Source organism: Mustela nigripes, chromosome 7 (genome assembly GCF_022355385.1).
Source record: "Mustela nigripes isolate SB6536 chromosome 7, MUSNIG.SB6536, whole genome shotgun sequence".
Lineage (NCBI taxonomy): Eukaryota > Metazoa > Chordata > Mammalia > Carnivora > Mustelidae > Mustela > Mustela nigripes.
Window position 1 is genome coordinate 109108204 of NC_081563.1, and position 16227 is coordinate 109124430.

At 37.9% G+C, this 16227-nt stretch overlaps 1 protein-coding gene across 1 annotated transcript in view; it reads right to left on the reverse strand.

Annotated features, from left to right (window-relative positions):
• Positions 1-16098, reverse strand: part of MCM8 (minichromosome maintenance 8 homologous recombination repair factor) — a 47204-nt gene extending 31106 nt beyond the window's left edge. Inside the window, exons 1-8 of the mRNA XM_059407913.1 lie at positions 15772-16098; positions 12948-13100; positions 12538-12621; positions 10623-10705; positions 9641-9790; positions 7867-7970; positions 6909-7107; positions 2933-3018 (exon numbers count right to left, since the gene is read on the reverse strand). Coding sequence (XP_059263896.1) covers positions 2933-3018; positions 6909-7107; positions 7867-7970; positions 9641-9790; positions 10623-10705; positions 12538-12621; positions 12948-13095 — 854 coding nt within the window. The 5' untranslated portion in view covers positions 13096-13100; positions 15772-16098. The remainder of the gene's footprint in view (positions 1-2932; positions 3019-6908; positions 7108-7866; positions 7971-9640; positions 9791-10622; positions 10706-12537; positions 12622-12947; positions 13101-15771) is intronic.
• Between the last annotated feature and the right edge of the window lie 129 nt (positions 16099-16227).

The following is a 16227-nucleotide window of genomic DNA, read 5'->3' on the forward strand; positions in this document are numbered from 1 at the left end:
TCTGCCAGTCTTCAGGTTGCTTTTGGGGTTATTTACACTGATGTTGGTGTTACCTACTTGTATCCATGAGACCAAGTGAGCTTAGGATCCTCCTACTCTGCCATCTTCCCCAGAAGTCTTTAAAACTTCTTTAAATAATGAATGTAAGTAAAAACCCTGAATGTTCAAATAACAACTTTGGAATACATTCATTATATGTCTGTATTAACCTCCCAATTTAGACTCTTCTTACTAAAACAGATAAACAGAAAGAAAAATTAACAATTACTCTAATCTCATTTCCGAGAGTATCTTCTCAACATATTTTTTTATTTCTTGCCAGTTTTATCACTAAAAACACTGTACACGTTTTTAATGTCATTTCAAAATATTCTCCTGCAACATCATATTTAATAGCTACACAATACTCTTGTACCATCCTACTTAAAACACCTTCTTCAGAAGCTTAGGCTGTTCCCTATTTAAACACACACACACACACACACACACTGAAAACATATACTTTCAGCAACTATTTCTTCACATACTGTGACTGTTTTCACCAGGTAAACCTTTAGAACTGGGACTGCTTCAAATGCAAAGTTTCACTTTGATGCATTCAAATATTTCAATGCACTAGCTGAGAAACAATAATTCTTTATGACCATTCCAAACTAAGCCTCAGAAAAAAAAGAAATTGAATTTACTCTAAGTGCAGGAAGACCTTTCACCTAGGGTATGTAGTCATTTAATATATATATACATTAGTAGAATAAAACCATAATTTAAGCTAATACTATACTAACAAAGTGTTACTATAACTCAATCAAAATGAACTTTAGCAATACTTTACACTTAAAGATTCAAGAAAAGGGGTGCCTGGGTGGGTCAGTTGGTTAGGCATCTGCTCTCAACTCAGGCAATGATCCCGGAGACCCAGTATTGAGCCCAGCATCGGGCTCCCCACTCAGCGGGAAATACGCTTCTCCCTCTGCCTTCACCCTGCTAATGCTCTCTCTCAAATAAATAAATAAATAAAATATTTTAAAAAGAAAATGATTTAAAGATTCCAGAAAAGGATTTAAATAGCCTCCATTTTTCTTTAAAGTTTATTTTACAAGGTGGGGAGAGACCAAGGGAACTAGGAGAGAGAGAATCTCTAACAGACTTCCCAGTGAGTGTGGAACCTGACTCAGGGCTCATTCTCATGACCCTGAGATCATGACCTGAGCCCAAACCAGCTTAACCAACTGTGCCATTATGCACCCCTACATGGCCTCCCTTTCTAAATCTAATATCAAGAGATCATTCAAATCCAATTAAAATACTTAAGCCTATTTTCTTGTCTGCTATTTTTACCAAAAAGCAACAAAATTTTGTTCAAATAAATGAATTACCATGGACCTTCTATGCACCTATCCTATTGTGAGCCACAGCTCCTTTGAGGCCCTCATCACTCCCTTCAGTGGTGAAAGCCCTACAGTCTTTGCAGACCCCTGTGAACTAAAAGGGCACAAATCACGCTCAAGAATCTTAAACATAGCCCTAAAAAAGAATGAAATCTTTCCATTTGCAACAACATGGATGGAACTATCTGGTATAATGCTAAGTGAGATAAGTCATTCAGAGAAAGACAAATACCATACGATTTCACTCAAATGTGGAATTTTAGAAACAAAACAAACAAAGGGAAAAAAAGAGAGAAACAAACCAAGAAACAGACTTTTAAATATAGAGACAAACTCTTGATTACCAGAGGGGACATGGGTGGGAGATGGGTGAAACAGGTGAAGAGGATTAAGAATACATTTACTGTGATGAGCACTGAGCATCACTATAATCGTACATCTGAAACTAAATATAACTGTTGTCTACGCTGGAACTAAAATTTTTTAAAATAAAATGTAAAAAAAAATTCTCAAACATTTCTTCTTTTATAAAATGGAGAATTTGTGAAGATCTCAGCATACTGTAGAATTACATATGTTGGTGTTAGTTTTTACAGAACAGAAAGAGGTGAAGGGAAGTAGGACGGGGCTTTATAGCAATCCATCTCACTTTTTCTGTAGGTTCTTAGTATTTTTAAGACCATCACCTGTTAAAACAAACAAACAAACAAACAAACAAACAAAAAACCATCACCTGTTTTAGCTAGGTTTCTTGGTAGCACTCGGACTTCAAAACTACCTATTATCAGGGTGCCTGGGTGGTTCAGTGGGTTAAAGCCTCTGCCTTCAGCTCGGGTCACGATCCCAGGAATCTGGGATCGAGCCGCACATTGCGCTCTCTGCTCAGCAGGAAGCCTGCTTCCCTTCCTCTCTGTCTCTCTGCCTGCCTTTCTGCCTACTTGTAATCTGTCTCTCTGTCAAATAAATAAAATCTTAAAAACAAAACCAAAAACTACCCATTATTTCATATTCAGGGATGAGTTATGGGACTATAGCCAAATAAAATGGAATAAATTATTGGGTTAAAAATAGACACACACACACATCTATATGATCTGCAAAAAATAGCTTAAAAAAAACCCAAACCTATAGTAAAATGCCTCACATAGTGAGAACATGAAATAAAACACATCCCCGTTTCTAAGGGATTCTTTATTTTAAAACTTCTAAACAACATTTCTATCACAGAATGGAAATAAAATCATACAACTTTGTTGGTATATATCCAGTTCAATGAATCACGTAAGTGAGAAATAAATTGAACTATCCCTCAATAGTAAAAGGACATGACACTTGTACTTAAAATCTTTTTTGGAATCTAATATAGAACAAATTTCAAATAAAGGCATTAATTTCAACATATAAATCCTTAACCAAATAAATCCTTTATTATATACTTTATCATTGTCTATAGATAAGACTCACTGTATAATACAGGAATATTCTAGATTACTTGGCAGTATGAGAGATCTAAAACCTGTGTCTTATTTAGTCTGATTACTTACTTGATTGACTGCCAGTCCATCGTAACCGTAAGAGGTGAGCTACGGAGAGCAGTGAATGACCTCCCTCGACATGTGGGCACAGGACACTGCAACAAGATTCATTCACATCCAGATTTTGATAAACTACAATTACATCTCAGGAAAATGCATATTAAAATGCTTCATTTAATATTGTTTTAAGTTGGTCCCAGAAGGGTGTTATAATAATATGCACTACAAGCTTAATGACTTTCTATATCCACCTGCACCAATTCTGTATTGTAAGCTTTCGAAGCATTTTTTCAGCTGGTCCCTCTTGATCACTGCTCTTACTCTTCCAGCTGTGGGTGTGCAAGGCTCCTCACAAGCCTCTCATACTGAGCACATATTCCTTCCTTTGTGTGCAGTCTCCTGATCCTTGAATGCCCTCTCGCATCCAGTCCCACATATCTAGCCCAATCCTCACCTTTTCCAAAGTCTTCCTGGGTCTCCTTTAATCCCTAGCTCTCCTATCTCACTTCCTTTTGCACTGTTTGTATAATATTTACTGCACACAGAGACAATCCTCAAAAAGCAAGTGAATTGTGTTCAAGATTTTAAAAGTCACTTGTTTGCTATTTGGACCTCAAGATGCATTTACAAATTCAGAGATTGTGGTTGACTGTATTTTCCAAATATGGTTGCAACAGTATCTCCCCATGAGCCTTTCTAGAACTCCCACTCCCCCATCAAGAAATGGAGTCTAGGGCGCCTGGGTGGCTCAGTGGGTTAAGCCGCTGCCTTCGGCTCAGGTCACGATCTCAGGGTCCTCGGATCGAGTCCCGCATGGGGCTCTCTGCTCAGCAGGGAGCCTGCTTTTCTCTCTCTCTCTCTCTCTCTGCCTCTCCATTTACTTGTGATCTCTGTCAAAAAAATAAAATCTTAAAAAAAAAAAAAAAGAAAGAAATGGAGTCTAATTTCCCTCTTCTGGGATCTGGACAGGCTTATGACTCACTTTGTAACCAACAGAAGTGATGTCACCTGATTTCTGAGGCTAGGTCAAAAGAGGCAAAGACATTTTTTCATGAGAGCTGGACCCATTTCTTGAAGCTCTCAGCAGTCATATGAGCAGACTAAGTTGCCATACTGTGTTCCAGAAGCCAAAACCAACCCAGAGAGACTCATGGAGAAGACATGCCCAGCTAGCCCCCAGCCTCTTGCTGTTCTGCTTTATCCGCCGTTTGACTACAACACTGTAAGAAACCTAGATGCAGAACTAGCCAGCCAAGCAGTTCTTCCAAACTTCAGACTAACAGAAACCATGAGAAATAATTAAATGACTGTTGTTATTTTAAGCCACTAGGTTTTAGGCTGATTTGTTATACAGTAATAGTGACTAAAACATGGATCACCTAAACAACCATCTTTCTGGTCACTTCAATTCATGGAAGTTTAGACACATGCATAACTCTTTTCACACACTAGTACTCATCTTCCCAGTCAGCATTACTACCCATTATATTGGGAGGCCTGGAAATACCTTGATCAAATACAGTTAACAGAAATTACCCAGTAAGTCAGGATTGAAATTCTGGCCTCTGAACTAAAGGCAGAGCCTAAACCTTAAGCCCAGACAAATAGTAGACGACACTCATTTACCAATACCATTATGCGGAAACAATAGCCAAATCTCACATACCCTATTCTTCCTGTAAGAGAAGAAACCCTTAAAAATTTCAATTTGTGTAAAAATGTAATAAATGTAAAATGTATTAAAGTCCAAGGCTGATAAAGGCAACTCTGGAAAAGAAGAATAGATATGGTAAGTCTCCCTGCCATTTCAAAAGTTTTAATGAGATCAATGTAAATAGGACTGTATAGAGCTGGTATAGGACCAGTGAAATGAAATGCATTCACATGTCTAAGGACAGTGTACCATAGAGGAAACAATACACATCTGTAGGAATACAGGGCTTAATTAATAAATAAATGGTGACAACCGGCTTTTCATTTACAAGAACAAAATTAGATCCTCAGCTTTATGCCATTCCTAAGATTAAATTCCTGATGGACAGAAATCTAAATACAAAAATGAAACTTGGGAATTTGGGTGGCTCAGTTAGTTAAGCATCTGCCTTCGGCTCAGGTCATGATACTGGGATCCCAGGATAGAGCCCCAGGTCAGGGGCTGAGCAGGGAGCCTTCTTCTCCCTCTCCCTCTGCCCCTACCCCTACTCATGTGTGTGCTCTCACTCACTCCCTCTTAAATAAATGGATAAAATCTTTAAAAATAATAATAAAAATAAAAATGAAACTTAAAAATATTAAAAGAAAATATATGTTTACAATGCTCAAGCAAAGAAGGCTTTTTAAGCAAGGCTTTTTAAAACACAAAAGTTATAAGGGAAAAAAATATGATCAATTTAACCACATCAAAATATAAAACTACAGAACAAAAAATACACCACAAGGTTAAAAGATAAAGCAAATACTGCAAGAAGACATCCATAATATATATAATCCATGGTTAGTATCTAGAATTCATAAGGAACTCCCATCAATAGTATAAACAGAAAAATAAGATATTAAACAGAAAATTCAAGAAAGAAGGAAATTCAATGGCCAATAAAGATATGAAAAGATGTTCAACTACAATAGAAATTGGTGTAAATACTACTTATACCAATCAGCCTGCCAAAATCTAAAGAGTCTAACAATACCAAGTGTTGATGAGAATACAGAGAAATGGCAATTGTTTAACACTACCAAGAGGGGTGTAAGCTGGAACCAGCAACTCTGGAAAGTTTTTTGGCAACATCTCATAGTTAACAATAAGTATATCCCACTACTGAGAAAGTCTTCTGCCAAGGAGACATGTGCAAGAATGTCTCTGTATCATCATATAACTGTAAAAAACTGGAAACAATACAAATGTCCACCAGGAGAATGGATAAATAAATAGTGGCTATTCATTCAATGGAATACTCCACAATAGTAAAGATGAAAGAACTAGGTGTGTATTAAGATAGGTAAAGTCCAAAATAACCAAGTGAAAAAAAAATTGGCAGAATGTTACATTCAGTCTATCATTTTTGTAAAAACAAACACAACAAAACAAACCCTCCAGGTATATAGTCAGGTATAAGAATGCAAACTGGAAGAATTCATGCTAATTTCAGAAAAGTGGCTCCTTCTGAGGATGGAAAAAAGCACGTGGAACTGGGGAGTGCAACAAAGAAGAAACTTCAACTCTAATACTTGGTATTTTATGTTTAAAAATTTAAGCTAAAATTACAAAATATTACTATTTGTCAATTCAAAATGGTGGGTATACAAATATTCTCTCCACTTTTCTATGGCTTTAAGATCTATAGTCTAAAAAAAGTTAATAGGGGAGCCTGGGTGGTTCAGTGGGTTAAGCCTCTGCCTTCAGCTCAGGTCATGATCTCAGGGTTTTGAGATCGAGCCCCGCATCGGGCTCTCTGCTCAGCGGGGAGCCTGCTTCCTCCTCTCTCCCTCTTTGCCTGCCTCTCTGCCTACTTGTGATCTCTCTCTCTGTCAAATAAGTAAATAAAATCTTTTTAAAAATAAATAAATAAATAAATAAAGTTAATAAAAAAGGAACACCTCACTTTCACACAGGAGAATAAAGAAAACTTGATGTGTATACCTATTCAAGTCAAAATATAAAAATGTGAATAGAAAGAATACAAATTAACTTCAGGATAATGATTATCGCTGGGCATGGTACAAGCAAGGGTTACAAGAGACACTAATCACCATCAGTAATGCTTTATTTATATCTTTAAAAATATATCTGGAACTGGCAAAATGTAATTTCTGGGTAGTGATTAATGTTTTATTTCTTTATTTTCTATACCCTGAAGTATTTCATAATTTAAAAACTGAAAGTTAAAAATAAAAATAAACTCTGTGTTCAAAAATACTGGAAAATGTTTTCTGTGAACTGATTTGCCTTCTTTGCCAAAATAAATAATTAAGTTAAAGAACATATTACCTTTGTGGGAAGATTATATTTTCCATCTGGAAGAGAAAAACCTTGAACTTCTCCACATGCAGCACAAAGAAAAGCCATCTTGGTGCAAAGAGGCTTTATATTACTGACTCGAACCACTGTCCCTCTCAGAGCAATGTATTTTCCATAGTAATTTGCCCGGACATTCTTGAGCTGTGTCAACGGCTCATAGTTATAGACCCTAGAAACAAAAACAAGAATGTATCTATCTGTGAATTTACAAATGAACCAACAGTGGACATTATCTCAACCTTCACAACTTCCTTTTAGGAGCAACTGGAGTACTCCAACCATATCATCCCTTTACATCAGAAATTTCACAAGAATTAAACCATTCTTAAAGATTAAAAAATGCTAAATCTTCCCTTTTCTTATTCATTGGCTGTTCTCTAAGGGAAAAAGGAAAAAAAAATACCAACAGAAAAATTTTGGCAACAAAAAAGTGACTTTTCAGTTTCTAACTTCTTTTTCAAAAACTGTTAACACAATGTCTTCTATAAATTCTGGAAAAGAAAAAACCCTGGTAATTATCTTGTTCATTTCTTCTAATGAGAATTTAAAATCTTAAAATAAAGATGAATTAAAGAAAAACAAAATGTAATTTGCTCTGTGTCTAACAGAAACAGCAACAAAATATAAACACACCACTTAGTGTATTACATAGAGTATTAAATAGCAGGGACTTGATAAGTATACACCCAAAATCAATGTTTATAAAAATATGAAGATTGGGAAAAACACCTTATTTAGAAAGGAAAAGTTTATTTTTGTCATGATCTCTTAAGAATGCTCAGGGGGTTCATGTGGGTGTTATAACCAATGAGATAGCAAAGAACTCATATCCTTTTTACCAATTTCTTTGGCTTTATAAAACAAGGTTCTCATTCTTAAAAGTCTTAAATGTGAGATTCTAAATACTTCAATACTCGCAAATCCTCACCTTGCATGAATATGTGGCACATTTACTATTGTTTCCCCATCCTTAGACAATCCTTCCTGGGCTTGTAATTCAGCTGCATGCCTTTCAAGGTCCCTTGTTAACACCTAAACAGGACAAGTATTTACTTAAAAGTTGGAAAACAAAACATCCTCTTGAAGCAGAACTCTTCTACAAAAAATACAAAGTTCATGAATATAAATAGTTCAGAGCAGAATATTAACAGAACTCTAACAGCCCTTTAAAACTCTGATACTTAATTATGACTACTTGTTTTATAGTGGATTGTTTTACCCGGGATTTTGTGGTCCCTGGACTGGAAAACTCCAGCATCCCTATCTACTACTTTCTGTCCAAACTAAGCTTAATAGTAAAAGTCGTTACAGTGGGCCCTAAAGCTATTATTACCTCCTGGACAGGCTCTGGTGATAACATTTTTCTATTTCTCCATATTCAGTGATTTATTAAGAGAGAGAAGATAAAGATGACTTTTGAAATACTCAATAACTGCTCCCTTGGCATCAACATTAAATAAGTATTTAATAACCTCCTGTATATAAAGCAGTATGCTGACAATCTGTGAAAATGAGATGCACATACATAGCTCTGATTGTTACAAAGACCATAAAGATTTAGAGACAAAATACTATGCAAATTTTGAAGAAAAGGTCATGAGAAAGGTTTCATGGAGAGACAATAGCATCACACAAATTTTGACATGCAACGTAAGGGGCATTCCATGGTTAAGGGACAGCATGTGTAAGAGATCAGACTATTGAAAGAATCCTGGGAAGAACTCAGCTTAGCTGAATGGTAGTGAGTGAAAGTGGAGGAGGAAGTTGAACTAGATCATGAAAGGCCTTCAATGCCTCAGAGTGGATTTAGATTTCACTTTGCAGAAAAGTCACCAGTTTCCAAAGACAAATCATGTTCTACCAGGTCTAGCAAGTTTAGGAAACATAATGAAGGCTTAAGACTGATGCAGTAAAGGTGGAAAAGAGGTGGATTTAAGAGAAGTTTCAGAAATAGAAATGAAAGAATGTGGTGAATTGGATACAGAGAACAAACGAGAGGACTCTGAAGACAACACCAAGGTTTCTGGTCTCCAGTAGCAGCAGTGTACACATCTTTGTAATAAACTATTCCTTGCACCTGGCTACCATTACTTCCTCTGCACTGTGTGCACTTCTCAGTAACCTTTAAGACCCATTGTAACTGTACCATCTCTACAAAGTCTTCCTCTGAGCTTTCCCCATTCCTCCCCACTCACTGAGGGTCTTATCTCGATCTCTGAATACAGCAAGTACTTTATCCACAGACAATACTTTATCTGTGCCTGTTCTGAGATTTACTACTCTTTACTTTGAAGCATTTATCTCTTTGGCAGCCTAAATACTTTCACATGTGTTCTGTCAACTAGCCTGAGAAAAAGTCAGGCAGACACTGCACATATTATCATTTTCAGTTTATATATGGAGACGCTCAGGGAGAGTAAGTGACTTGCCTCATGTCATAGAACCTAAATCTGAGGTTGCTTTCCAAGTTCGTAACTGATAACACGATCCTTGTCTTATCTTCCCTATGAGACTGCTTCCAAGGAGCTCTTTAATTTCTGTATTATCTTCAATAGACTAAGCTAAATCAAATAAAATAAATGTTATATTTAGATAAGCTGTTGTATACAGAATGAATGGTATCTTGTAGAAAGTGTACTGTTATTGTAAAATCTTCCTTTAAAATTTTGACAGAGTCTGGACAAAAATAAGTCTTTCTTTACCTGATGTATTGCCAGACCCATGCAAGCCAAGGTTTCCTCAGGTGTATCCCTCAACTCATTTGCTATATTTGGTATCAAGTCAGCCATTTCATCGTCTTCTGTCAGTTCTTTAAAATCCACCAAAATACTTCCCTTTCTTTCTATTTCATCCTAGAAAATATTAAGGCATGAAAGCAATGATGGTTTTTAAAAGTTAACTATCGTAACTAAACATTCAATTACACACTTTGAAAAAGCACGTTTATACAGTGGTAACAATGAGTAAGTATAGTAAGCTTTGTACCGCTTAAAGTATTTAAAATATATCAACTTATTTATGTCTTTTTTTTTTTTTTTAAGATTTTGTTTATTTATTTGACAGACAGATTACAAGTAGGCAGAGAGGCAGGCAGAGAGAGAGGAAGGGAAGCAGACTCCCTGCTGAGCAGAGAGCCCAATTTGGGGCTCAATCCCAGGACCCTGGGATCATGACCTGAGCCGAAGACAGAGGCTTCAACCCACTGAGCCACCTAGGCGCCCCTTATTTATGCCTCTTAATAACCCTTGGTGGTATTAATACTATTATGCCCAACTGATACATGAGAAAACCAAGATACAAAGAACATAAGTAATACACTCAAGTCCACACCGCAACTAAGTGGCAGAGCTGGGATCTGGATCAAAGCAGTCTGGCTGCAGCATCTACTCATCACTAGCACCTCAAATACATCGTTCAAGAAAACAACACATAGGGGCCCCTGGGTGGCTCAGTGGGTTAAGGCCTCTGCCTTCAGCCCAGGTCGTGATCCCAGGGTCCTGGGATCGAGCCCCACATCGGGCTCTCTGCTCAATGCAGAGCCTGCTTCTCTCTCTTTCTCTCTGCCTGCCTCTCTGCCTACTTGTGTTCTCTGTCAAATAAATAAATAAAATCTTTAAAAAAAAAAAAAGAAAAGAAAACAACACATAAATGTGGACTAGTAGCTTTGCAGTACAGGAATCTTACCTTATCATATAGATCAATACGCTTTGTGAAAAAATGTTCAAATGCTTGAATCTTCTTAATCAAAGGAGAGCTACTGCTGTAAACTAATCCAACAAAATGGCATTAGCACTAATAATCACATGTGTACAGATATATTTTTCATGAGATGGAAGAAACGTGGATACATGCCAAAGGACTTTTCCCAATTACTTTGCATTCTGATAACATTTACGTAGGAATATAGATAAGTACTGAGTGAATAGTTAAGATTCTAAAACAAATTTAGGTCTGCATAATCTTAAACGCAGATAGGAAGTGACTCTCTCTAAAAACACCAACATCTGGGAACCTTTGTACTGAACCTTTGACACTTAATAGGACCTAGTAGTTCAAACAGCTTACATAATAAAGCTTAAAATTAAAATTATAACAATTATAACAAATTATTTTATAATTATATATATTAATATATATAATTATAACAAAGCCAAAGCTAGACACATGATTAATAAATTCTTATTCAGAAACAGAGATAAAGACAGGAAGTCTTTACAAAGTAAATTCTACTAGTCCAAACTGCCACATCCTAAAATCAGGGGAGAAAGATCACTACACTTCACTCTGTTCCTAAAACCTTTACAGGGTAAAGTTCTAGAACATTTTCAAATTGGTCTTCCACAGAGAAATAATACTGTGAAGCAGTTTGTAAGTACAGATGATTAAGCCTAAGGCATCCCCTGAACTCATCTTTAGGACCAGTCTAAAGATCACTTCTAGTGTTCTGGGCTAACTGCTAGGCACATATTGCAGGTGCTGGTAGCAAATGCATCCTAAAGCAACAAAAAACAGACTACTTATGAAACACATGTGTGTATATATTAGGGGAAAAAAAAAAACCAACTCTCAATACAGAAAACATTTGTGAAGTGCTTTATTCATTCACCAAATGAATACTGAATGCTTGCTATGGGCCAAGATCCTTGCCTTAAAGAAGTACACAATCTAGTGGGAAAATAACCTACAGATATATATGACCATGTAACCCATAACTAATAAAAGATATAACATAGAAACTCTAAGAATGCAGAAAAGGCTAGTCTCCAAACCAAAAAAACAGGTATATGATGTTAGCTGATGTTCTTGATTATTAAAAGGGAGATCCCTTAAGTGTGTTTCTACACAAACCACTGTTGATGGTCTCTCCATTCCAAGTCCGCTGTTCTATTTTCTGCTCTGTGATGCTATGATCGAGATCTGCACAGTGCATTTCCCAGATTTCCTCTAGGTTCTGCCAACTGAAGGCACTTTAAAGACTGGAAGGTGGCAACAAAAAAGGATTCTATTTTTGTTTCTAATTCTTTTCAGCATCTCTCCAGCTGCAGAAAATAGCTGTAGCTCCAGCCTCCAGCTCTGCACATCAGCCATGTAGTCCTCTCACCAGAGCTACCAGCCACAAGCAGCTTCATTCACTGCAGGGGTCTGAGCACAGGTGTGAAGGGTAACCTTCAGAGGTCCAAGTACAGCTTTGTAGGGTGCCCTCAGAGGCTGAAGTAACAGCCCTTCCTTTGAATTCCTACGTCGTGGCAACCTCATAACTTCTTACCTTTTATACCCTCAGCCATAAGGATGGTTGCTGCTTCCAGAAGCTACTATTATCTGGGGGCTTACCTCAATGTTCCCCTTTTGCTCTTTTAGACTTCCATCTGTATATTCAATTCCCTGTATTATATCCTCTTTTTGAAATACTTAGAGTGGTTTCTGCTTTCCTCATATAAAACCTAAAAATATTCTTGAAATAAACATGATTTGTTTGGGTGAACTAAAATGAAAGAAGGTGGTACCTATCAGTAAGCTAAATGAATTATAATAATATGAGCTGTCCAAAGACAAGTTATGAAAATAGAACTTATGGTACTTTTTGCACTTTTAACTCTACCTTCAGAGAAATAAAGCTTCCAGCCTTTATATGGTATTAATTGGTCCAATGTTGATTGCAGTAGCAAAGACTGTGGGGTTTGTTCTGAAAAACAAACAAACAAAAAACCCTCAGAATACTATGTTAGCAGAAATAGCATATGTGCTGTCGAAGCAAGTGCTATGTCAGTAGAAATATACTACATTTTTTCCAATTTGCTTCTCCTTCCAGCAACGAAAAGCTGACAAAATATATAGTAGTTACAGGTTAAGTTACACGTTTCAGTAAAAATATTTTATCTTAACATTTAAATGCTACTTTAGTGAATAACATCAAATAAGACTGAAATTTAAGTTAAACTACTTTGTAGGACAGGCATAGTTTCCCTCATGAGGGGAAAAAAAAGTTGAACAATATTTGACCTCCCCTACCAGGAGTATGTTTTCTTGTGGTTTTATTCAGGTCAGGTCTACGTTCTCTCTCTCTCCATTTTCCTGTGAAACTCCCACCACCTCTTCCTCTTTTCCAGCTTTGAAATCTTCCTTGTCCAAATCCTCTGCCTCTATAGTCTCCATTCATATTTTCTAAGATTAAGAAAAAAATCTTCAATTCCTTTATTTCAAAATAACAGTGAAACAGTGCTCAAAATGTATTAGCATAGTAAATAAGAGAAAATTAATGTATTCTAAAACTTAAAAAAAAAAAAAGATTTTATTTATTTATTTGACAGGCAGAGATCACAAGCAGGCTGAGAGGCAGGCAGAGAGAGAGAAAAAGAGAGAGGGGGAAGCAGGCTCCCCTCCGAGAAGAGCGCCGGACGTGGTGGTCAATCCCAGGACCCTAAGATCATGACTTGAGCAGAAGGCAGAGGCTCAACCCACTGAGCAACCCATGTGCCCCGAAAATTAATGTATTCTAGTTTGAGATTAGCAAACAGGCCTGCAACAGTGTACACTATGATAATATGAGATGTAGCTTCAAACACTCTGCAGATATCCTTCTAATTCCCATCTCTCTCTTTTTTTCCTTATTTATTTATTTATTTGACAGACGGAGATCAAAAGTAGGCAGAGAGGCAGGCAGAGAGAGAGAGAGGAGGAAGCAGGCTCCCTACTGAGCAGAGAGCCCGATGCGGGGCTCTATCCCAGGACCCTGAGACCATGACCTGAGCCAAAGGCAGAGGCTTCACCCACTGAGCCACCCAGGCGCCCCTTTTTCCTTCTTTTTAATTCCAATTAGTTAACATGCAGTGTGATATGTTTCAGACGTACCACACAGTGATTCAACACTTCCATACAGGCCTGGTGCTCACCACAAGTGTACTCCTTAATCCCATTATCACCTATTTCACCTATCTCCTGACCCACATTCCTCAGGTAACCATCAGTTTGTTCTCTCCAGTTACTATGAGTCTGTTTCTTGGTTTGTCTCTCCCCCCCATCTTCGCTCATTTGTTTCTAATTACACATATGAATGAAATGATATTTGTCTTTCTCTGACTTACTTTGCTTAGCATTATACTAACTCTATTCATGTCATTGCACATGGCCCCATCTCTTTTTAAGGTATATCTATGATGCTTCACCAAGTATACTGAATGTTCATAGAATAAAAACAAAGTACTGTACCTGTTTGCAAGGAGTGCCTATTATACAAGTGAAAATAACACAATAACTCTGAGATGACTTGTTTATAGTGTTTTAGACTTATAAAAGAGCAGCACTGGCTGAACATATCCTGACCTGTGACACTAGGAATACATCACCATCACAGCCCCTTATACATAGTCAATCCTGCATGCCGTATCCACTTTTATCAGAGATACAAGGATATTCTTACATAGGCAACTAATGTAGACCTTTCTGGAGAAGCATAGGAGTGGGACATGGTACACACACATTTCAATCTTTCCTCTCTGTAGGGGTGAAATGGGAAAGAAGTTAATTTTCTGGACCTTAACTTCTTAAAAAGACAACATAAGAAAGATCATTTCTAGGTGAATATTGACTAGACAAATTTAGTTTTTAGATAAATTTGCTGAAATGCAATAGTTTTTTTGACAGATACATCTGTATCTGTCAATATGATCCTTTTCATTTTGCTAATTATCTCTTCACATTTTGTTTTGTACACAGCAAGATACTTTTTTTTTTTTTTAACTCAAAGATAGTTCTGGCTAAGTATCAAAAATTCAAAATGTAAGTGACCTATAAAATGGGTTTTGAAATAACTCCTATGGGTGGAGCACAGGGCAAATTTAGGGCCGTAAGATGATTCTGTATGATCCTTTAGTGGTGGATATACAATATTATGCATTTGTTAAAGCCATGGAATTGCACTACAGAAAGAGAGAACCCTAACATAAACTCTGGACTTTAGCTAGTAATAATGCACCAATATTGGTCCATTAATTGCAGCAAATATAGCACACTACTGCAGGGTGTTAACAAGGGGAACCTGGGCTGAGGGGAGAGAAGAGAAAATTATAAGGAACTTTCTGCAACTTGTGCCATTATTTCTGTAAACAAAAACTGTTCTAAAAAATAAAACCTATTTTTAAAAACAGTTCCTAGGGGCACCTGGGTGGCTCAGTGGGTTAAAGCCTCTGCTTTCCGCTCAGGTCATGATCCCAGGGTCCTGGGATCGAGCCCGGCATCGGGCTCTCTGCTCAGCAGGGAGCCTGCTTCCCTTCCTCTCTCTCTCTGCCTGCCTCTCTGTCTACTTGTAATCTCTGTCTGTCAAATAAATTAAAAATAAAAATAAAAATAAAAACAGTTCCTATCCCAAGGACTTAAAAAAGAAAGAAAGAAATATAAAGAAAGAAAGAAAGAAATATATCCGAACACTGGGGTGCAATTCTTCACAAAGGACTGTATCCAATCTGTCTGGCGGGATTTAATTGATAAATAAGTTAATACCCAAACAGTTCACGATGTTGGGACAAGACAAAACTGAAAATCGTCCAGACCATATGGCAAGTTAGGAAACTGAAGCCCCCCAAACTGATCAAGGTTCAAGTTGTCTGGTGGCAGTAGTGAGCTTCAAACTCCGTCTTCACACACGCAAGACGAAGCGCCCCATCGAGAACGCTCCATACCGTATCTTCCCCAAATGAGAACAGAGTGAGCACAACTAGTAAAAATCCCAACACAAACCAAGAAATACGACTGCAGAGCTGAGTAAAGGAGCCACCCGGCGTCTGCTGTGCTTCGTTAAATATCCTACTTCATTTAGCTCTCCTCACGCTGTTCTTACTTGCAAAGAATAGAGGTCCCAGAGCTCTCTCGGTTTTCAGCTGGGCAGGGCCCTGGGTGGCAGCTGGTGCGCCCCGCCTGGCTCTCCCCTCGTTCCGGAGAAGGGTGGGGGGAGACAGACGGGGACACGAAGAGTCTGAGGTCTGAGCTCCTCAGGTGACTTCTGGCGAAGTCCCGTGGGTCGCAGTCCTCCTAACGTCCTCGCGCAGGGGCCGAGTCTCATCTGTTGGAGCAGCTCGGGGACCTGTTTCCCCCTACACCTCAGAGGCTCGCGGGGAGATGTTTAGCTACTCAACCTGAACTCGTCGGCTTCCAAATTCTTTTTTGGCGCGTCTGTGACGCAACTTCCGTCCAAGGAGCGGCGAGACGAGAGGGGCGGAACAGAGTGCAACCAATGAAGGAGTTCGGCCAGGCGGAAGCCGTGTTGCTGCCGGAAGCCGCCCGGAGGTTCCGACCG